This window comes from Mesoplodon mirus (genome assembly GCF_964341445.2).
Source record: "Mesoplodon mirus genome assembly, chromosome: 19".
Lineage (NCBI taxonomy): Eukaryota > Metazoa > Chordata > Mammalia > Artiodactyla > Ziphiidae > Mesoplodon > Mesoplodon mirus.
The window spans coordinates 19,704,284-19,727,803 of NC_138995.1; the positions used below are offsets into that span (position 1 = coordinate 19,704,284).

Consider the following 23,520-nt stretch of genomic DNA (forward strand, 5'->3'; position numbering starts at 1 on the left):
CTAGCCAGTGTGAATGTATGTCTGTACACAAACAGAAAGGGTATACATAGTTATGGATGTCACCAACCACTGTTGTTGGGCCTCCAGCTATCCCAGAATCTTTCCCTCGGGTGTCTTTCAATTGCAAGTGACTGAAAACCAATTCAAAAAAACTTAAAGCTAAAAAGTTGTCAGTTTTACTTTAAGTAAACAAATCACAGGGAGGGACTCTTCGCTTCTCCATTGCTTCTCACTGCTAATTCTCTCAGCGTCTCTTCAATGGCATTCATTTCCTGACAAAGAATGGGAGAAGCCACTTCTCCATCTCCAAAGTCTCCATCTCCCAGATTGGCCCAGTCTGGGTCACATACTCTCCCCTCTGCCAAAATCACCATTTCCAGGCAGATGTGATGACACTGGCCAACTTATGTCACATGCTCTCCCATCGCGGATTGGGGGCCTGAGATTGGCAGCTTCAGAGAGAAGCTCATGGTTGAAAGAAGGGAATAGCAGTTTTCCCAAAAGGAGGGAGTCAGAGTAGTACATGGTGGGCCCACTGAACAGTTTGTATCAGCTACATCTGGCAAAAGGTGCCATTTTAGTTTCACTGCCTAAAGATTCTGGTGAAACTGAAGGGGGAAACTTCACATCAGCACAAAGTGTAGATACTTTAACCAGCCTTAAAACATCTGCACTTTATGTTGGGAAGTAAGTGAGGCAGCCTCTACCCCAAGTTACCAAGGCAGAACTAAGTCACTCACAGGGAATAGAAGTTTTCATCCATCTGCTGCTTCTTCCTTAAGTCTTTCCAGTTCAACTAAGAAGACCTTTGGGCACTAGGACAACACAGCCATTGTTTAAATGAGAGGAAGATGATGAGTTTGCTCTCAGTCAATATGGACCGTAGTCTGGGGAACAGAGTTTCTGCTGTTGACTTCTATAGCAGGAAAAAAGGATATCCCATGTGAGACCATGCAACACCACCACATTCTGTTCAGGTAGACATTTGTGTAAAACCTTTCATTTCTGTCTCCAAAAGATGATTCACAGGGAAGCACTCTTACTCCACAGTGGGTCCAGGTAGGGCTCACGGACCTGCAGCTGACCTTGGTGTTTGGATTCTAGCAATAATTGTTTCTGCCCTGGGAAATGTGGAATAAATAAAAGTTGAAATCTCACTAGAGTGGCCTAGATGCTCAGACAGACATGAACTTGTTGTTGTTGTTGTTCCCAAGTTTTATTCAAGAATTCATACAAAATATTCCAGATAGTTGAATTTTAATCCTCATCTTCCTCCTCTTCTTCATCTTGATTAATCTGGAAGAAACGCAATTCGTAACTTTCTTTGCTGTTAGCAACTACGCGTAACCAATCATGTAGATTATTCTTCTTCAAATATTTTTTGGTGAGATATTTCAAATACCTTTTGGGAGAAGGCACCTCAGACATTACAGTGATCCTGCTTTTGCTTCTTTTGATTGTTACAACCCTTCCACCAAGATTCCCAGCTTTTCCATTCACTTTGATTCTCTCCTAAAGAAACTGCTCAAAATTGGCAGCATCCATGATTCCATCTTTTACAGGGTGGATGCAGTCAAGGGTAAACTTCAGTACTAGCTTCTTTTTTTGCCCCCCTTCGCCACAAGCTTTTTCACAGGGGCCTTGGCAGCAGCAGAGGCAGAAAGCCCCCATGAACTTTTTTGACAAGGAAAAGGTCATGGTCAAGACAAATCCCTTCTAGGCTCAAGGGGGCAGGACTCGGAGCAGTGGGAGTTCAGAGCAGGACACAGCACTCTAAGTGTCAGCCTCACGGGGGTGGGGGTGGGGGGGGTGGGCGGTGATGACGGCCTGAAGGAAAGGGATGGGAAAGTCTGCCAGGCGGACCCAGAACAGCAGCACCACAGACAGCCTTTGGCAACTCCAGGCCACAGGGTAACCCACACTCGCCATTGTCTGGCGTCCAACCGGCCAGGATGACCGGGAAACGAGCCGCAGGCTGAGGGAGGCCATCTCCTCGACTGACCTCTGTATGCCTTTTTTGGTTGTTGTTAATTTTTTTTCACTTATTTTAAAAACTGGATTAAAGGAAATTAATAAAGGAAAATTTCACCTACATCAGGTATATTTAGCTCTGTGCTTCTGTCCAGATGGGTATGGATTGGTCCAGGCACCACCCAGTGAAGGAGTTTGCTAAGAGCCAGCTCTAGTAGGGCCCACAGATGGAAGCCTGAGGGCGTCTGTTCATTGCCTAGAAACACCCTCCCAACCCCACAAACCTGGCTGAATTCTCTGAAGCCCTGCTGCTCGGAGCCTTCCTCCTAAGGATTCCGTCAGCCCAGGGCCTCCTCTCTCCCACTTTCCCAGTGGGCAGCTGCTCCCACTGATCTTGGATGGGTGGGCAGAGAAAGCACAATACCCCTGAGTAGGGTATTGAGGGGACCCTTAATTGTCTGACCCAACTGTGAAGCTCTGAACTGGGTGCTTTTATGCCCCTTATGTCAGTTAATTCCCACAACCACCTTCTAAGACAGTCCTCCTTGTCCCTGTCTGACAGATAAGGAAATAGAGGCTCTAAAAAGGTAAATAAGTGGGCTTCCCTGGTGGCGCAGTGGTTGAGAGTCCACTGTCGATGCAGGGGACACAGGTTTGTGCCCCGGTACGGGAAGATCCCACATGCCGCGGAGCAGCTGGGCCGTGAGCCATGGCTGCTGAGCCTGCGCGTCCGGAGCCTGTGCTCCGCGATCGGAGAGGCCACAACAGTGAGAGGCCCGCGTACCGCAAAAACAAACAAACAAAAAAAGGTAAATAAGTGACCACAGGACATGGACAAGACCCTGATCCATGAGAGGTAATGAAATGGCTAAGCCTTTGGGGTGTATCCTCTTTGTCCACTCCTCACCATAACCCTGCAAGTTTGTTGTTATTGACCCTGTTCTACAGATGAGGAAACTGGGGTTCAGAGGGGCTGGTGCCCTTAACCATTCCATTCCAAGGCCTGTACCGGTAGAGATGCCAAAAGTCCTGCTTGTCTCCTTAACTGAACTACGAGCTTGTGGAGAGCTGTGGCTGGGGTCATTCCTCCTGAAGCACCCTGCCATGCTCCCAAAGGGGCCCCAACAGGTTGAATGAAGGGGTCCTACTGTGGGCCTTGAGGCAGGACGTGGTTCTTGCCCTTGATGGCTGCACATTCCTGCCCCCTGAGCCCAACTGTTTGTCTCTCCTTGGCTTGGAAGGTCAAGGCCTAGACGTCCTGCCTCCCAGGTCCAGCAGAAAGGATGGCTTTATACGGATCTGGTGTTAGCTGCCACCCACACCTGCCTCTCCTCAAAGTGAGGCTGAAGTCCTTCCAGGTCCCTGAGCCACGGGTGCACTATTTTCTAAAGAAACAGTTTCCCGTCAGTTAGTGAGGAAATAGTGTACCATCTTGAAGCTGAAATAGGATCTGGAGCCACAAATGAATGCTGAGGGGGGTGGGAGAGAAGGAGAATTAGGGGCTGGCACAGAGCCACTAAAGCCTGGCTCTCCCCAGCTTCTAGTTTTTGGATGGAGATGAGCTTAAGTCCAGGATGAGGGTATCATCTGCCTAAATGAGGCAGTTTCCTGAGCCCTAAATAATTTTTTGGAGATATAATTTATATACCATACAATTCACCCTTAGGCCCTTAAGAATTTCTCCTCCGGGAGTTTTTCCCGCTTCTTAACTGCCCTGCCACACTCCCTCCATCAGCTCAGCCATCCCAGAGGGAGAGGAAAGCAGAGAGGAGCAAGTTTCCCCAGAAGAGCATTTCTTCAGTGTTGGGATCAATAAACCCGTTTGCTTAAAAGGAACCAGATGATTTCATCCTTGTAATTACAAGTTTGACGTTTGCAAATCTTGCCCAGGCTCCAAATGAGCCTCTTTGTCATGGGAGGTGGAGTTTGTCTGGATGGCTGGGGACGGGGACTGAACCTGGTGTGGTGGAAAGAGGGCCAGGCTGGTGTCAGGAGGCCTGGCTGACCATCTGTGAGGGCTGCTGGACTGCTCCCCTTCCCCTCCCCTACTCTCCAAGTTTCTGGAGGGTGATGGGAAACAGACTACACTAGGGAACTGGAGAATGCGGTGCTCTAACCACAGCGCCCTCCTGCTTAAACCCCTCCCCCAAGTCTCCGGTTTGCCTATGGCTGAGAGGCAAAGTCCCTCAGCACAGCATTCGTGATCCCCTGACATACATTACTTTCCTTCCCAATCCCATCTCCCATCATTTCTCCCCATGGCACCCTGTAATCCAGCCACACTGGCCTGCCTGCATTTCCCACATGCCTCAGTGCCTTTGCTCTAACTGTTCTCTCTACCGAGCATGACTTCCTCCCTCTTCTCTGCTAGGAAAACTCATACTTTTTCTTTAAATATGAGTTCAGGGGCCTTTGATTGTCCTCTGCAGAGTGACTGCACCACAGTGTCACCTCATTCTCTCCATTGTGTCCATTCAATATGCCAGGGAGATGGTAAGCACACCTAGGACACAGCAGTACACTGTGTTCTGGAAGGAGTTGGCTCCCCACTAATTTGTGTTTATTTTACTTCTGTGCAGGCTTCATATGAGTGTCTCTCACTCCACCCTTACATTTCATTTTAATTATTTAAAACTTGTGTGTATTTATTGTAGAAGATTTAGGAAATATAGGAAAAGAAGAGAGTCCACCACTTCAAAACAATCATTGCTAACATTTCAGTATATTTTCTTTGGCCTCTTTCTATCCACATTTCTTCACCCAGCTATGACATTCTATATGTACAGTTTTGAATGTTCCATTATGACCTAACCCTATGGCATAAGTATTTTCCCACGTAATCATATAAAACTCCTAATGGCATATTGGCTGATCCCCTGTTGTCGGACATCTGTTCAGGTTGTTTCCCATTATTCACTGTTATAAAATAAGGCTTCTGTGAACGTCGTGCTGCTTAAGGCTTTTTCTTAAAAGTTTTGGATAGTGTTTTTAGGGTCAGTTTCCAGAAATAGATCCACTATGTCAAAAGACACAGGCATTTTAAGGTTCCTGATACCTGTAGCCAAATTTCTCTTTGGCACTGCCTCTTCTCTCTTCTTGAGTCTTAAAAATCTGTTCCCTTCTCCCTCCATTTCTCTTCTCACTATCTCAGACACAGGAAATGCCAACCAAGAATAAACCAAGACCTGCAGAGAGAGATCAATGGATCAATAAAGCAGGTTGAATAATTCAACACTCACTTCTGGCTCATTCATCAACTCTTGAGTCCAAATGCATCCTCTTTTACCATCTCTCCTTTTGTCTCTCTGCTGATACCTTGACACCTTGCCCTGTTCTTGGATTCTTTCCCAAATTTGACAAGCTCTAAACCATCCTTGCAGGCAGGGTTTCCCATCATGCTGTAACATTGCCTTATAAATAGGCAGACAGAATTACTAGCCCACGTCCACCTCACCGGCCTGCTTTCCCTCTAGGAACATGAAGAATAATTAATAAAGCAGACAATAGCCCTCTTCCTCTAGATGACACTTCTGAGTGAATGGTCATGGAGTTCAGCTTCAGACTGTTCCAGCCCTGCCTAACTTCCTCTGTTTAGCTTGCTTCTTTGCCCTTCTCAGCCAAGCAAATTCATACTCTTTCATTAAATGTGGGTTCAGAGGCCTCTGAGAAATCTTTCTCAACTGTGCTGGGCAGAATGACTACCCCATAGCATCCCCTCACCAATGCCTGCCCTGGAGGCTAAATGCAACCTCCTCAAGGACACCGCACAGTCTTGGTAGCTTCCTCAGCCTCACCTTATGCTAGCTTCATCTTGCTCCTTCCTGCCCAAGGGGAGCTCCCAGCATGCCTTGCAGCTTGAGTAGTGTTGGTGATTAACATGGACACAGAGATGCACCACCCAGATCCCTCTTCAGTGAAGAACTTGTTACCCCAGCAGCTGGGATGCTCTTATACCCCTCAGGGATTTCCTGAGCTGCAGAGGGCTACCTGCAGGTCACTCTTCCTTCCTGGGCAGCTCACATCCAATGACTGATCAAGATGGGATTGTAAAGGCCCAGCAGGGCAATGCCGATGGGTCATAATAGCTCTAAAGCTCCCTGTGGAGTCAGCTGAAGCAGTTGTTGGGCCTGCAGTGGAGCTTGGCTTCTCCCTCCACCCAGTTCTGCTTCCTTCCTCTCCCATCAACAGGTTCTGATCCCAAGGGAGCTCCTTAAAACACAGCCTGTGGCACTTCCCTCGTGGCACAGTGGTTAAGAATCTGCCTTTCAATGCAGGGGACTCAGGTTTGAGCCCTGGTCCAGAAGGATCCCACGTGCCGCGGAGCAACTAAGCCCGTGCACCACAACTACTGCACTTTAGAGCCCACGAGCCACAACTACTGAGCCCGTGTGCCACAACTACTGAAGCCCGCACACCTAGAGCCCATGCTCCGCAACAAGAGAAGCCACCGCAATGAGAAGCCCACGCACTGCAATGAAGAGTAGCCCCCACTTGCCACTAGGAAAAGCCCACGTGCAACAACGAAGACCCAGCGCAGCCTCATAAAATAAATAAATAAATAAATGTATTAAAACAAAACAAAACAAAAAACAGCCTGAAGGTAAAGCTTCCTAGAGAGCTCAGCAGTGACAAAGAGTGATTCCCAAGCAAGCTTCACTCAGTGCCGTATCCCTTACTTCACCTGGGCCTGTCCTGAGCTAGATCCTGCCCAATGAGATGCTGTGGGTAAGGCTTCTTTATAAATATGTTTTAATGTCTTAAGTTTTATTTTTAAAAGCGTTAAAAAACTGTTTTGGAAGAGATATGAGCCATTTTGGGACAACAACGGTTGTCTGGTATGAGCTGAGATTCCTCCTTTGTATAACATGCACGCTACATAACATTTGCTTTAGTACAAGCAATTTTCCAAACACTTTCTCACTGGACTCTCCCAAGGTAAGGAGGGAAGGAATGACTGTCCTATTTTGTAGCTCAGAAAATTGAGACTCAGAACAGGTGATGATTCTTTTAAGGGCATGTGGCCAGGTAGCTCTAGAGATCCCAGGAGAGCAAAGGAGTCCTGAAGTTGAAGAAATTCAGTCCTTTCAATCTTTGTCAGAGCAACCTGATGTCAGAGAGCTTTAGTGACTTGCCTGAGAACCCAGAGCTAGCTGGTTCCTCAGATTTCTAATCAAAAAATTGAGAACAGGGACACCTACTCATACCTGTCAGGACTGTTTTGGCTTCAAGTGACAAAAACCCAATTAAAACTGACTTTCACAAAAAAAGGGAATGATCAACTCATTTAATTGAAAATTCTTGGTTCAGGCATGGCTAGATACAGGTGTTCAAGCACTGACACCAGAAATCTGTCTGTCTCTCTCTCTGTCTCTGTCTGTCTGTCTTGTCTCTCTCTCTCTCTCGGTCTCCTTGTTGTTTTAGCTTCATTCACATGCTGACTCACCTTCAAGAGGTAAGGACTACTCTTTCCTGATATTCCCACAAAAATCTTGGGATTGACTTTAATAGGCCAAATTTGGGTGACGTGCTCATCCCTGAAGTGTGGACACTGTGAATCTCTGTGGACAGGGTGATGTCATAGGAAAAGGAAAGGATGTACTGGGCAGCCAAAAACATCTGTACAAAGTGTCTGACACAAAGTTATAAACTCTCAAAACATGGTGGCTATGACAATCTTTAATGTCCTTTCTAGCTCTGAAATTCTAGGATTTGTACAACTTCATACTTCGATAAAAATCCAGCTGTAAATGTTGGCCATCAAGGGAAGAACTGGATAACAACTTGAGTCCATACAAGGTCCAGTCAAAATACCATAAAATGAGGCGGCTTCCTTGGCCATCTAGTGGTTAAGACTCCATGTTTCCACTGCAAGGGGCGTCGGTTCGATCCCGGGTCAGGGAGCTAAGATCCCACATGCCTCACACTGCGGCCAAAATAAACCCCCTCAAAATCAAAAAACATAAAATGAGCTAAGAAGGGCCTGAAAAAGGAAGCTGGCTTAACAAGGCTGGGGAGTTAATGATCTCCTACAGCAGAGGATAGCTGCCTGTGGTGTGCCTCCTTTTGTAGCTGAGCCAGAGACAGTGGCAGTGCCAGGGTCAGAGTGGCCCTGGAAGGGATTCCCTGTGGCTCTGGGGTCTGCTACATCCATAGCCCCTTCAAAGGATTCTGCTTCACATGATCTGGCTGGCCTGGTGGCCAGACCAGTTCTGGGAGCTGAAGGTAAACATGGACAGGCCGGAGGGGAGGACGGAGCTGCAAAGACTGTCCAGTGTGGATGCTTTGGGTTAGGTGGTAACCAAGAGATCCCATCAGAGTCTTCTCTGAGACATGGGTGGTGTACTTGTGCGTGTAGGTGGCAAGTTCAGAGGAGGTAGGGCATGGAGCTCAGGTAACATCCTGGGGCTCATTCACACTGTAAACCAGGTAAATGGTGCTCCCTGGAGGTGTGTCTTGCAACAGCTCTTCTGGCTTCCATAATACCTGGAAGTGGGAGGGAGGTCTGTGCCACCAGAATAATGAGGTCCACATCCAGACTGTTTCCCTGCTGCCTTGGTCCCACTACCAAGAGTTGTTTGGATATGGTTCCATCCTCCCTCTTCGAAAAATTATTCTTTTCCCAGATATGCTGAGTATTATAGATGTATTGGTCACCTAGAAGACAGGCAAGGTCAGAATTCCTCCTGGCAGAGAGGATCAGAGAGGCCCACCGAGTGTCTGAGATCACACAGCAGAAGGAACAGTTGTATTCAAACCCAAGTCCCCTGTCCATCAGCAGCCTTTCCTAGCACTGTAGAATCCCATGATTCAGGAGCAAAAATCTCATGGTGGTGTGTCCACCAGATGATGAGAGCCCCAGCAACAGGGCCAGCGTTTTGGAGTCTTGGGTCTGGGGTCTTTGGAAGGACCTGGAAGCTACCAGTCCTTCCCTCAGGCCAGAAGAGCTGCTCCTTAGGCAAGAGACATGAATCAGCACCAGGAGCCTCTGTCAGCTTTTGATGAATTTTCCCGCCACTAGTGCTAATTTCCTGAAAGGCTTTTCTTCCACCTTCAGGCTCCGCTTCAAAAGCGTCCTGGCTCCTTCACAGTAGAAGATACGTAATGGTCACCCAGTGACTCCTTGGTGAAGCCACAGGCATGGTCCTCCATAGCACCTATGGCTGAACAGGCTGGGAGTAGACAGGAGTCCTGGACCATAGCTGGAAGGGCCCGGGGCTGGAGCAGTGTCCTACCCCAGAGATTGCTCCCAGTGCACTGAAGAGTGGAAACCAGGCCTAGATAGGCAAGTGGCTTGCTTGAGGACACACACAGAGGAACAAGCCCAGACAGGAACACACAGCTCCCAAACTGCCTAAAAGAGATATGTTGACCTCTGCTCCATGAGGCCACCTGCTCTCAGCCTCTGAGTTCTTTCAGGGCTCACATGGACCTTCTTCCTCTTTTGATTTGCTCCACAGACAAATAGGCCCAAACTCAACCCCCTGTGGCCATGGAGCTATCGTTGCAATGGTAGAGGGTCAGTGGCAGGAGGCTACAGTCCAATCTTGATTAGCTTATGCGGGGAGGGGGCGTGGAGGGGGGAGCTTCCTCAGCAACACCTGGCCCTGCCTGTGCCCTCACCTTGGACTAGACTCCCTCTTGGGGCTTTTCCTGGTCCCACTTGGTTGGGGCAGAGATACCCCAGGCCCTGGGGAGGGTTCACATGAGTTCCCAGGCTGGGCTGGGTGGGAGAGCTCTGAGCCAGGGGCCCACCTGTGGATGGGGGAGAGGGGATGTTCAGAGTTGACCTCGCCCACCTGCTTTATGAAGTTGTTTGCTCTGTTCCATGTCCAGAACTCACTGTCCAGTTCTGCACCACCCTCCCCCGGCCTCCCCACTTCTACCCTCTCCTCCTCCAGTTGCTCTGTACTCTGTAACCTCCTGGAAGATAAGCCTGACCAGGACATGTCCTTCCCATGGCTCCCCAGTACCTCAGGGTAGAGGCCATGCTCTCTCCCAGGCTTCCAGGACTGGTCCTCCAGCTCTGGGCCTGGTTCCTCTTTTAGCCTTCCTGTGTGGGCCAAAATGACGCAGAACGGCTGGGATGGAACAGGCTAATTCTTGCCTCAAGACCTGTCCTGCTGCGCCTCTGACGCAGCTCCCCCTCCTCTCCACCTCCATTCCCTCCAGTCTTTCCTCCTGGTCCTTTCAGGTGCTCCTCCTGGAAGCCCTCCTGACACCCCAACCCAACCCAAGATAGGTCATCCCTGTGCTCCCACAGCCTTTCCAGATGACCCTTTCTATCGTGCCCCCAGAGGTCTCGGCAGTCAGACAACTGGGATGAGAAACAGGTCCCTGCCCACTGCCCCCTTCTGAGTGCCCAGGTACCGCCCTTCTCCAGCCTGGACAGCCCCCGGCACTGCCCTGGCTCTCTGTCCATTTGCTTGTCTGGGCGTGTGTCCACCTGCTTCTGTTTCTTTCCTCCACTCCCTGGCGTTCTTGGCAGATTGTTCCACGGTCTCTTTCACCTGTCTCCGTACCTTTCTTCATGCTTTAATTCAATGCGCTGCCATCTCATTCCACAAAGGACCCAAGGTGCTATCTGTGTCATTGTCTCCCTTCCTCACCCAGTCCCCATGCCCCAATTTCTCTGTGTTCCCCCCTGCCACACACACAGCTAATGAGCTTGGTACGGAGAAAGGGGAATTCTCACTCCCTTAGAAGTGATCCCTTCTCCCTCACAGGAAGACTGGCCCACCAGGGCCTGAGTGAGGTTCTAGGGCACAAGGCAGGCCCCCAGCCCTTCCCTACCTAGGCCAGACCTGAGTGGGGGGGGGGCACAGGGAAAAAGCCACCCTGAACCCCACACTACTGCATCCAGGACTGGTCAAGGGACTCAGCACCTCTAACCCAGCCCCTTGTGGCACAGGTGGGGGAAACAGAAGTATCCTGCAGTAGATCTCTTTGGTGAACCCCATTTGTGAACCTTCCTGCCGAACGCTTCCCCACTGCTTCTTCCTTTCCTCAGCCTCATCCAGAGTGTGTCCTGGGCTTAGGCCCACCTTGTCCCTCAGTACAGGGCTCCAGTGTGTCCAGCTTGGGCCGAACAGGAGTCAGTTGGGGGAAGGGGAAGCCTTGGGGCAGTAGTGCCTGCCCCTTTCCTTCACCTGAAGCCTCCCTGGACCGCAGAGTTTCCATTAGCTTGGGATCCCAGCCAAGCCCCTGGAGCTTCTGCCTGAGGGCTCCTGGAGGGCAAGACTGATCCCTCTTGGGTCTCCCAAAGCCTACAGGTGGGTGAGGCAGGTTGTGCAGGGCAGGGACCCAGCGGAGGAAGTCCATGCATTCATGCATCAGTGAAAGAGACCCGTGGCCCCGCACTGCCCACCCACCTTTCTGCCCACCTCCTCTTGCACGGGAGCTTTAATCAAGCACAAGCTGAGGCTTTCTAAAGCCAGGTCCTGCTAAGGCCTCCAACAGGGAACTGCTCTGGGCTTGGCCAGCCTAGGCCAGAGCTTCGGAGGTCCCGAAGTCAAAGGACCTTGAGGCTGTAAGAGGGCCTCCTCCACCCTCCCCCACGCCCGCCCGCCCGCCCGCCGCTGCGCCGCTGCAGCCCGCCTGCCTGGCTATTGAAGAAGACAGGCGCCGGGGCGCAGGCCGTCGTGGGTGCAGGAGCCCTCACAGGGAGGGAGGCCCCGTTCCGCTCACCCCCACCACCCAGCGGTGGCGAGTTGCAGCTCCCGGCGCCCTCGCGTCCGCCCGGGCTCTGGCCCCGCGCCAGGCGCCTGGATCCATCACTGCAGTTGGCTGGAGGCCGGACGGCGCGTCCCCCGGGGCTCCCAGGCGGCTGGCGCTGTCTGCCGGGCAGGGAAGGCGGCGGCGGCGGCGGCGCTGCGGGGCTGCGGTCAGCGCGGGCACAGCCGAGGGAATGCGTCTCCCGCACTAATTGGCCTTTCCCCAGCCGCCATGGCCGGTGATTGCTGCTTCAGTGGGTGGGGATATCGGGGTGTTGGAGGAGAGGAAGGGGCGAGCTGAGCCGCAGGGGCCCGCAGGAGACGCGTGTGCGCGCCCGGTTCCTAGGCCAGCTTTGCAGCGGTGCGCCTCCGTGCTCATAGTGGCCCGGGCGAGCCGAGGTAAACTTGGAGAAAAGCCACAGAAGTGTCCTGGGGTCTTCGCCAAGATCTAATCCGTTCTGAGAACCGCTCCCTGCGGGGTAGGGTCTGGCAGGGGATTTAAGAAGGACTCTGGGTGGCCATCGGGGGATCCCAGCGAAGGCATGAAGACAGGGTGGAGACAGGGCAGTGCGTAGCCCTCTCCAACCCCCTCATGCAGGAGTGCCATCCGCGAGGAGCAGACGGGAAGAGAGGTACCCTCCGGGGCGGATGGGGAGGGTATGAGGCAGGGACTATGGGAGGCAGGGGCCCAGCTCACCATCCAGGCTGCCTACCGGAGTTCTTGCTTGAATTCCTAGAGAAGGTCCTAGGGCTTCCCAAAGTCCTTTATGATCCTCGCAGCTGCTGCAGCCTGACTGGCTTCTGCTCAGCTGCTCTCCCTCTAATTTGGGGAAGAATAGCTTCTGGGTGGCTGTTTGGAGACGCTCCCTTCCCTAGACCTGTGTGAGAAAGCCTGAGGAGGGGAGAGCTGAGGGACCCTCAGAAGCAGGTCTGGACCAGCCTGGATCCTCAGGGCAGAATGTCCCCTGTAGGCACTGGGGTGAATCAAGCCCAGCTAAACCTCAGCCAGGTGATGAAGTGATGAAGACTCTGAGCACTGTGGTGCCACTCTGGGAAATGGCCTGATGGAAGAGACCCCAGGCTAGGGGTGATGTCATCTGCAGAGGTGGGGAGAATTGCACCCATGAGATGCAAAAGTGGGGACCACTGGCCATGGCTGGGCAGCCTGAAGGCGCCCAGAGAGGGCAGAAGCTGGGAGGGAGTCAGGAGTTCTGGGTTGGAGTCCTAGACCTAGAGCCAGTGCCGTCCTGTCTCTGGGCATCCTTGTTCTGGTCTGTGCAACGGGCCCCAGGGGTCCCAGAGGGGATCTAGTGTTGTTATAGTGGTTCTGCTGGTGTAACAACCAAAAAGGGCCTCCCTCTGCTGCTGGGCTAGCAGTGTGGGACAGGGGGCCATATGCTTCCCAGGGCCCCAATTATCTGCACTGATAGCTCTTAGCCTTTCTCTGCTGCCCAAGTTGGAGGGAACAACCATATCTGAAACCCCCATCCTGTCCCCTGGGCACCTCAGACTTCATGTGCCCAAAACTTGCTCCAGCCACTCCCTAGCTGGGTGTTGTCCCTTACCCATAGCATCCACCTAGCCCCAGGGGCCTTCCCTCTATCCTCTGGTCATCCGTATGCTGCAGCTGCCCCTGTCCTGTCCACTTGGCCTCCTGCATCACTCTGCAGCCATCCTCTACTGTCCATCCTTTCTACCTCTATTTCAGAAACAGCCCCCATTAGATATGCCACCCCCCACCCCAAGCTGGTCTCCAAGCCTCTGCTTGTGCTTCTTTTTAACCCAGTTCCAGCAGACTGAGCCAACTCTAAATGCACATCTGATTGTGTCACTCCCCTGATTAAAATCTTTCCCTGCTTGGGACTTCCCTGGTGGCACAGTGGTTAAGAATCTGCCTGCCAATGCAGGGGACACGGCTTCGAGCCCTGGTCTGGGAAGATCCCACATGTCTCGGAGCAACTAAGCCCGTGCACCACAACTACTGAGCCTGCGCTCTAGGGCCCGCGTGCCACAGCTACTGAAGCCCCCACGCCTAGAGCCCGTGCTCCACAGAAAGAGAAGCCACCGCAATGAGAAGCCCGCGCACTGAAACGAAGAGTAGCCCCCGCACGGAGCAACGAAGACCCAACGCAGCCAAAAATAAATAAATAAATACAAGACTTGATCTTTAAAAAAAAAATCTTTCCCTGCTCTCCAGTACATTTTCAATAAAGTTGCTTAACTTCTCTGGACCTCACTTCCTTCATTTGCAGAGGGAAGAAAGGGAATACTCTTCTTTTGGATTGTTGAGGTAATTAAACAAATGAATACACCTAAGGTGCTTAGAAGAGTGAATGGCACATGGAATGTGCTCCAGTGTTTGAGCATTATTACTGTGGCCCACAAGGCCTTGTGTGATGTGGTCCCTGCTCACTGCCCAGCCACATGTCCCTCACAGGGCACCTGACCTTACACCCACACTACAGGAACACTCCAGGTCAGCGGTACCCCAGGAGTCAGGGGCAAAGCCCAATCTCTAACCCAGGCCTGACTCCCAGGCCTGGTCGGTGGCCCCAACCCTGCCCTGCCCAGAGGGCAGATGGGGGGCTCTGTTTCAGGCATAGAGCTCTGGGAGAACGTGGAGGGGCAGGAGGTGCTGGGTGATCTTTATGGCCCACCACATCCATAGCGTTAGCATTGCCCTTCCTGGGCTGGCTTGGTTTTCTCATCAGTGCTCCCTGAATGTAATGGACATCCTTGGCTGTGCGGGGCGGTACCCATGGCAGGGGTGAGGGCAGGTCTGTGGACCGGAATGTTCTTGCCCATGCAAATCTTCACACATATCTGTGCAGAACCCGTAGGCCATACGGGCCTGCGTCCCTGCTTTGGTCTATCTGGGTACTGCACTCACCAGTCCCGAGATGCACATGGCCCCTGATGACTGGCCAAACAAGGTCACCCAGCCTGGGTCTCCGCCGAAGGCTGCGATGTTCTTCGGCACCCAGCGCAGCGCTGCAACCTGGTCCAGCAGCGCCCAGTTCCCGCCGGCCTGGCTATCGCCTGTGCTGAGCGCGCGGGACTCACGATCAGGGTCCGGAGCCCCGACGCTTGGGGGCTGGGGGCTCCCGCCTCGCCCCCTGTGTCCCTCAGAGACTGGGTCTTACCACCGCATGTCCTTCCTCATAATTGGGCGCCGCCCCATTGAGGCGGTAGCCAGCACCTGTCTGCTCCAGCAAGCATTAGACCGTGCCCCTGTCTCGCCCCTCACGCGGATACGCCCCATAGGCCGTGCCCCTTTCCTTCCGCCCAATCCTCTCCTCCCCGCTCCCTGAGCCCAGGTCCAGAGGAGGCCCCGCCCCTGGTCCCCTCCTCGGGTTCCCGGCCCCGCCCACCTAAGGAAGCCCAGGACACCGAGGCTGTGGTGCAGAAGCACTAGCACCACTTCCTCCCGGGCCGCCAGTTTGGAGCCATCATACGTGGAGGCGGAGCCCACGAGGAAGGCGTGTCCTGGGAACCAGACCATCACCTGGGCGAGAAGGGCTGAGGCCTGAGCGGGACAGTGGGGTGCTGGAGTGGGATGGTGCGTGGTTGAAGGCTGAGTACTCACAGGCAGCAGAGGGTCCCCGAGCGCTCCTACTGGCGCGTACACATTCAGGTACAGACAGTCCTCACTGAAATGCAGCCACTTGTATTTATTTGCGTGTGTTGAAGTACATGGCGGTGATCTGCCCCCAGGACTCCTGAAGGCACCTGTGGGCACGATGTGAGTCGGGGCCCAGCGCTGCCAGGATAGTGGGGAGAGTGGTTTCAACCCAGGTTCTGCAGTGAGGGACACCCGAACCCAAAGCAAAATCCAGGCAATATGTGTGTATGTGTGTGCGTGTGTGTATCCGTGTCCTAGCAGCCTTCACCAACGTTAGGTCCAGGGATGGGAGGCAGGTTGGCACCCCCTGCCTGTGCCTTGCCTTATGGGTCTGCCTGGGAAGCGGTTCCCTGCTCCTGCTGGAGACATGCTGGTGCTGTCAAGCCATAAACCTGGGTGCCCTGGGCACCTCCTTTCCTTCATGCCCTGTCCTCCGCTCAGTCTCTGTTCTGCCTCACAACAACCTTTGAATAGGCCCCCTCTGTCCGTCTTAGGGCTGCTGCCCTGTGAAGGCCACCACCACTCTGGCCAGGACTCTGCCCCTGCCTCTTGATCTCCCCTGCAGCTCATCCTCCGCACGCTGGCCAGAGAGACTGATAGACAACACAGATCTGACCCCGTCATTCCCCTCCTGATCACCTTCCCTGGCTCCTCCTGCCCTCGTTCACCCACACTGACCTAGGCCCTCCTTTGCATCTAGTCGTCTCCTTCCCAGCCATTCTTTGTTCCAACTACACATGACCCCTTGCCTCTCACCTGCAAGCCCCTGTACTTCTGTTCTGTCTCCCAAATGCCTTCTCCTCTGCCCAGCAAACTCCTACTTACATTTAAGGTCCAGCTTAAGTGGTGCCCCCTCTGCTGGGCACTTTCCCCTCTGTGCTTCCCAAAGCTCTATCCACCATGGACTACAATGCTGGGTTGGAGTTATTTTGATTGGTTGTTTTTACTCCCAAAGGGCAGGGATGGAGGTGTATTCATCTGATTCCTGGCACTTGGCCCTGTGCCTTGCACTGTGTGGACATCTGGTATACTTATGGAGCTTGGGCTATTGGTCCACCTTGCCTTTTCTCCCTGCTGGCCCAGGCCTGAGGGTGGCTATTCTTATAACAGCTGGGGCTGGGCCCATTTGACTGAATGCAGGAATCCCTGTCTACCTATTCCTCTGTTCCTTTCTCTTGTCCCAGCCTGTCTTCAGTGTGTGTGTGTGTGTGTGTGTGTGTGTGTGTGTGTGTACGTAGGTGTAATTCACTCCCACCTCCCTAGCCCTAGAGCACCACCTGCTCCCTTTCAGTCCTTCCCAACAGCACTCAACATACCTTGGTCCAAACCTATCCTCTACCAGCCACCTTCTCCAACAGCTATGCTATCTCTCTCTTCCCCTCAAGGCCAAATGTTTCAACAAGTTGTCCTTCCCTCCACCCCCACCAGCCTCTCCAAGGTCACCAGGAGGCAGCTTGTCTCTGTCTCTACAGATTGTCTTTGGCCTTCCTTGCTTGACTTCTCGGCAGCAGCTAATGTTGTTAGGATGCTGTCCAATAAATCACATGCAGCATCCCAGCAGGAAAGCCAGGCCTCTTTCAGCCTAGAACAGGGGTTATAAGCATTTGAGGCATCTGTCCCCAACCCACCACCAAAGCCATTTTCGTCACGGTCACCAGTGACTTCCATCTTGCTAAACCTCTCTCATCATCTTACTTGCCCTGGTGGCCCCTGGTTGACCACACTCTCCTTGAACAGCTTTTCTCCTCTAGGCTTCTGTAATCCCACCCTCCTGATTTTTCTGCCACCTCACAGGCGACTCCTCCTCTTCTTCCTGGCCTAAGCTGGAGAGTGCCCCAGGCCTCAACCCTCATTTCTCTTTTCATACTGATTATTCTTTCCTGAACTGCTGTCCTTTAGCCCTAGGGCTTCACACTGTTAACCTGCTGATGACCAGTCTCCTTCCAGCTCCATTTATCCAGACTACCTACCCCACATCTCTACATGGATATCTATTAGATATGTCAAACTTAACATGCCCCCAAATGAAATCTTGTTTTGCCCAAACCTGCTCTTGCCCTAGTCTTCTCCATTTCAGTAAATTGTACCTCTATTCCCCTTGCTGCTCTGCCCTGAAACTAGTTATTATCCTGGATTATTCTTCTTCCCTCGTGGCTCACATCCAATTCTCTAGCAAATCCTGTCAATTTTACCTTCAAAATAAATCTGGAGCCTGACCACTCCCACCACCTCCACTGTAACTACTCTGGTCGAAGCCACCATCTCTGTAACGGCTTCCTCTCTCCCGGTTCCCCCCTTAATTGCCACCCCACAGTCTGTTCTAAGCCATCCACACATTCTTACACCTAACACCCTGTGTTCCAAACAGCCAATGTCTGACAGCTCATGGCCAATGTTCCAACAACTGACACCCAGACTTCTGTGCAAGGGACACCCCAATCTCTAAACCCCTGATCCTCAGGGTTCTAACAACAGTTATTCCATGTTCTGTCACCTGATCCAGGGAGTTCCAAATAACAGTCACACAATGTTCAGAATGCCTTGGTTTCTCTCAGTGATGGCCAGTGTTTTAACAACCAACATGCCAGTGTTCTAGTAACAGTCAGTTGTGTTCTAACATTGGACACCATGTTTTTAACAACTAGACAACCAGTGTGGTAGTTGTAGTTTTTTATATCACCTGACACCCAGGTTCTCACAGTAGACATTTTCCTAAAGCCAATACTTTATCCAACAGATGCAGAACATTGTTAATGTTCACCACAGAATGTTCTGGACAGTGGGTTACTCAATGGTCTAGGTAAACAGTAAATACACTTGTTCTTGGTAAACTGCCAAGCCCAGTGCGTCAAAGGGCAGCCATTGTCCCAACATGCTCATGTGATTCAGGGCTTGAGCCCAGCTCGAGGTTGCACTGAGACCATGGGACATTAAAACTGAGACTGAGCCCATGCCCTCCCCATTTTGGCCTCCTTCTGCAGGGAAGGGCTGGTGGTGCCACGTGGGCTTGTTCCTAGGTTCAAGCACCAAGGAAGAGGGAAGAGCTCAGGATTCACTCTGTGTGTGTGTGTGTGTGTGTGTGTGTGTGTGTGTGTGTGTGTACTACTCCTCACACACATTTAGGGAAACTCAGCTCCCCAGCAGGTCCTGGGGGCACAGTCAGTATGCACCTCCTCCTTGCCTGGAGCTCTCCCATGAGAGAATCAAGAACAGCATTATCAGTGCCTTAAACACCATCTGGACCAGCCACTTCATTATATAGGTTTGGAAACTGAGGCCCAGAATGGTTGCCAGGACTGCCTGTGGCCACACAGAGCACTCTTTTCAGTGAGTTGTTCAAAGCCCGGCCCAGAGGCAGGCATAGGTTCACCGCCTTCCTCAGGGTCTACCCACCTCCCAGCTGACAGTCCTCTGGCTCTTACACTGGGGCATAGGTGGTAGCATCTCTGATTCCTTCCCAGGGCTCTGGGGGTTCTGGGGTAGTGAACCTGCAGGCACCCACAGGAGGTCTGTAGAAGGGAACTCCTAGGAAGGCATTGATGGGTGTCTTCCCCACGTATAACTGCTTTCTTGGAGGGTCCCATATTTGGTAACCACTAGAGGCTCCTTGGTGTGCAAGGCACCTAGGAAGAGAGAAGAAGGGTCACCCTGGACACCGAAAACACCTTGGCCCATCTGCCACGGGCACCAGCACCAGCTTGAAGCTTTTCACAATTGTGTATTTGTCTACTTTTTCTGTGTTCCTCTTAGTATTTTTCTCTATGATTATTTGATTTAAGATTTCAAAGCTATGTTGGTAGATGTGTAAAAGTTCATGTCTGTAATATGAATACTTTTCCATTGGTCATTTAATGTATCATTTAATGTCAATAAATGTGTCATTTATTTTGATTTCTGTTTGTCTGATATTGGTATGACTATATATCTTTCTTGTTGCTAACATCTGCCTGGCATTTTTCTGGGAAGAAATCACACACATATCAGCATTCTCACACATATATCCACACTCGCATTAATACTTACATGTACATGCAAATTTATACACACATGGGTATATAAGAGCACAGCTCATTTACAAAAAAAACCATGGGGAAACACAAGAGTTAAATGCGTGCCCAGGGCTTCCCTGGTGGAGCAGTGGTTAAGAAGCCATCTGCCAATGCAAGAGATATGGATTCGAGCTCTGGCCTGGGAAGATCCCACATGCCGTGGAGCAACTAAGCCCATGTGCCACAACTACTGAGCCTGCACTCTAGAGCCCACAAGCCACAACTACTGAGCCCACGTGCCACAACTACTGAAGCCCAAGCGCCTAGAGCCCGTGCTCCGCAACAAGAGAAGTCACGACAATGGGAAGCCCACGCACCTCAATGAAGGGTAGCCCCCACTCACCGCAACTAGAGAAAGCCCGTGCACAGCAACGAAGACCCAACACAGCCAAAAATAAAGTTAAAAACTAATTAATTAATTAATCTTTAAAAAATGCGTGCCCACATGCATATAAGTATAGTTATATATAGGTTACAGTGTATCCATATGTAGCATACATTCACATCTGTACGCTACAAGCATACCTACACCATAGCTAGCTCTTGCAATGGATGCAAACGACACCAAGTTGAATTTAGACTCTGCCAACGGACACCTCTTCTTCTACGCCCTCACCCTGCCTCGCTCCTGTTGCCGAGGGTCACTGAGACCTCACATTTGTTGCCCCTTCCTGAAGCACCCCTGTCTTTTCTTTCTCCTCCTCCCCATTTATCAAAACTGAATTTTTTGGGAATTCACTGGTGGTCCAGTGGTTAGGACTCTGCACTCTCACTGCCGAGGGCCCAGGTTCAATCCCTGGTCAGGGAACTAAGATCTCACAAGCCACATGACAAAAAAAAGACAAACACCTGAATTTTTCTGTGCCCTGGTCCCCTGGAGGCTCACTCTGCAAAGTGACAGAAGGCAAATCTGATCCAAATATTATTGAACTTGATTGTGCATGAGAATCATCTGGGGGAATCATTGGGAAATTCAGATTCTTAGGTCCCCCCTACACCCTCTGAAAGGGAATCTCAGGTTGCATCAGGAAATTAGATTTACAACCTTCTCTGGGAGATTTTGATGCAACTGCTTTTTGGAATAGCATTTGGTATTGGTGTGGTAAGAACACACCCTCACACCCCAGCTGCAGGTGGCCAAAAATATCTCTCTGCCCACATCCCCAGGTCTCTCCTGGTCTTACATAAGCAATATCCAGGCACAAAGGATTGGCTGTAATGGTGGCCCTTCAGGCATGGAGGCAGGTCAGTGGCAGCAAGGGGCCATCTCAGATCTCCTCTGTGTATGTAGCCCTTTGCAATTTACAAAGCCCTTTCACATGGTCCTCTCACATAGGCTTCTCATTTGCCCTGGGAGGAGTGGGGTGAGGCTTGGAGGCCCAGAGATGATCAGTGACCAACCTGAGGTCTCATAGGACAGAGCCCAGAGGCCAAGGTCTATCATATTATCCAGATTTGCCCTGAATTCTGGGTCCACTTACTGAATAGCCAACGACTGTGATTGACTGAGCCTTTACTATAGCTTGGCACTGTGCCAAACACTTATATGCTCTTTTACCTCATCCTCCTAAAAAATGTATAAGGTAACTGTTACTATTTTCCCACTACACAAATGTGGAAATGGAAGTTCAAAGGGTTATATAACTTGCCCAAAGTGACACAGCAGGTCTCACATCAGAGTTCTGCTCTCAACAGTAGTGTTTTACTGTCCTCACCCCAGCCACTGGGGGCACCTAAGCATGTGACAGAGTGCTTTACACCCCTGAACAGCAGCTGAGGTGGAGTGGTCTCCATCCCAGCTCTGCTACCCAGAGGCAACATGTAAGCACTTATGAAAACAATATTCCACATTTTTAGTAGTCATAAAATGTTAATTAAAACCAGGAGTCACAATTTCCACCTAATAAATTACAAATGATGGCACCCAATTGTGGCAAAGATACAATGAAAAGGACATTCACATATACTGTTAGTGTAGGATAAATTGATACACCACCTCAGGAAAATAATTTGGCAAAATGTGTAAGAGCCATAAAATGTTCACATAGTTTCTGACTATTTTCATAAGGGGTCCCACCCTTATGAAAATAGTCAGAAACGCATTAAAAGAAAGACTTTTATGAACCATAGTCATATATGCTATCGTGAGTACGGGAAGCATTATTTGTATCTGGGGACCAGGCAACATAAATATAACTATAAACTTAAGTTATAAACTGTTTATGGTATGATTTTAAGTGAAAAAAAGCAGAGTATAAAATTGTATACATGCTAATATCACAGCTATATACAAATATGCAATAAAAAAACTAAGAGAAAATGTGCCAAAATGCTAAAAGTGGTTTTAGTGAAGTTTCCCTCAAATTAAAAACATTTTTACTGTGGAGACTTCCCTGGTGGTCCAGCAGTTAAAACTCCGCTTCCACTGCAGGGGGCACAGGTTTGATCCCCAGTCGGGGAACTAAGATCATGCATGCCCCGTGATGTGGCCCCCCAAAAATTTTTTTAATGCATTAATATGGGCAAAACTTATTTATGATAGAGGTCAGAACAGTGGTTACTTTGAGGGTATTGACTGGGAAGGGGCATGTCGGGCGCTGGAAATGTTCTAGATCTTGATCTGGTTGGTGGTTACATGATGGTTTTACACACACACACACACACACACACACACACATACACATACACTAATATATATACTAATATAATATGAATTTTATATAATATGAATTTTATAAAGAATATAAATATACAATCATAAATTATAAACATATAAAATTATGTAAATTATAGGATACATTGTATAAACATGTAAATATAAATGTCCACACTCCCAGCTCTCTACCACCCATCCGCCCAGACCTCTAAATGTCCCTGCCCTGTTGCCCCCAGGAGAGGTTGAGCTGTTGGCCTGTCCCTGTGTCCCTCATGTCCCTCTTGCCCAATGCCCTCAGGAAGGGGTGGGGGCTTACCCAGGGCTGTCTGTACCATCAGGCAGAGGGTGAGGCTCAGGCACAGAATCCAACTCATGCTCCAGCTGGCTGGCGCCTGCCACAAGCAATCATGATGTGGGAGTCCAGAACTGGGTGATGGTGGTCAGGGAAGAAAGTCTCTCTGGAGAAGATCCAGTCTTCGAGGTAAAGGACGAGGAGTTAGTCGGGGAAAGGGGAAGGCCCACTTCAAGTCTGGAGCTGCAGGAACAGGTGCAGAGGGTCGTTTCATCTTCATTCAAAGGTAAGACTGTTCACAGTGGGGCAACAGCTCTCTCCAAAGAAAATCTCTCACCTAACTCTTCCCCCTTCACACTCTCTTTTTCAAGCCTTGAATGGCTGAGGGGTCCAGGAATTGTGGAAACGGTTCTTAGACCATTTTCTACAAAATTCTCAGGTGCTGATATGGCTTGGGGACCTTTATATCCACTGCATCCTGGAGTCTTGGTTGACACATCAGTGTCCCTGTCTGTTACACCCTCCCTGATGAAAAAGTAGGAGCCTTCATCCTCCGATGGCAGGCGTATGAATAATGCAGCCTTTCCTAAGGTCATTGAACAACACGGAGCAAGAGGCTTAAAACTGCCCCATCCTTTGACCAAGAAATTTGGTCTGGGAGACTGTCCAAAATACACAAAAAATTGTTTACATCATCATGTGTTGCCTTGTTGACAACAGCCTCACCCCAACATGACTGAAGGGGATGGGTGAAGAAGGATGTTACATCTACAGAATATGATATATGCTACATGGTCAGTATTACCATGTTCCACAAGACTCTAGAGCAGCCGATGGCTTAGTACAGTGGTTCTGAGCCAGAATACTGGGTTCGAATCCCAGCACTTCCACTTACAAGCTGTATGACTCTTAACTTCTCTGGACTTCAGTTTCTCCATCTGTAAACTCTGCATTGTAATAGTACTTATCTCATAGGATTGTAGTGAGGGTTAAATGCGTTAATGTAGGTAAAGCACTTGAAATAGGGGAAACCCGTTGTGTCAGCTGTCTTCATCAGTATTTGGGAAAAGGCGGATGTGGTTTAGTAACTTGAAAAAGGCAGAATTTGAAATTGTATATTGAATATGACCATATTAGCCATGGAAAGTGCACACCAAAACACTCCAAAGATGTCTAAAGTAACGGTCAGGAAGGATTGAGGCCCAATGGTGTCTGTGGTT

General features: G+C 50.5%; 1 protein-coding gene across 1 annotated transcript; it reads right to left on the reverse strand.

Annotated features, from left to right (window-relative positions):
* Nucleotides 1–12,497: 12,497 nt before the first annotated feature.
* Nucleotides 12,498–22,382, reverse strand: CES4A (carboxylesterase 4A; the record flags this gene model as incomplete). The annotated part of the gene is given in 8 exon segments (XM_082606216.1): nucleotides 12,498–12,778; nucleotides 14,572–14,725; nucleotides 15,053–15,186; nucleotides 15,268–15,354; nucleotides 15,356–15,410; nucleotides 18,726–18,873; nucleotides 18,876–18,926; nucleotides 22,325–22,382. Coding segments are annotated over 8 exon segments (783 nt in total). The 3' UTR covers nucleotides 12,498–12,682.
* Nucleotides 22,383–23,520: the final 1,138 nt, after the last annotated feature.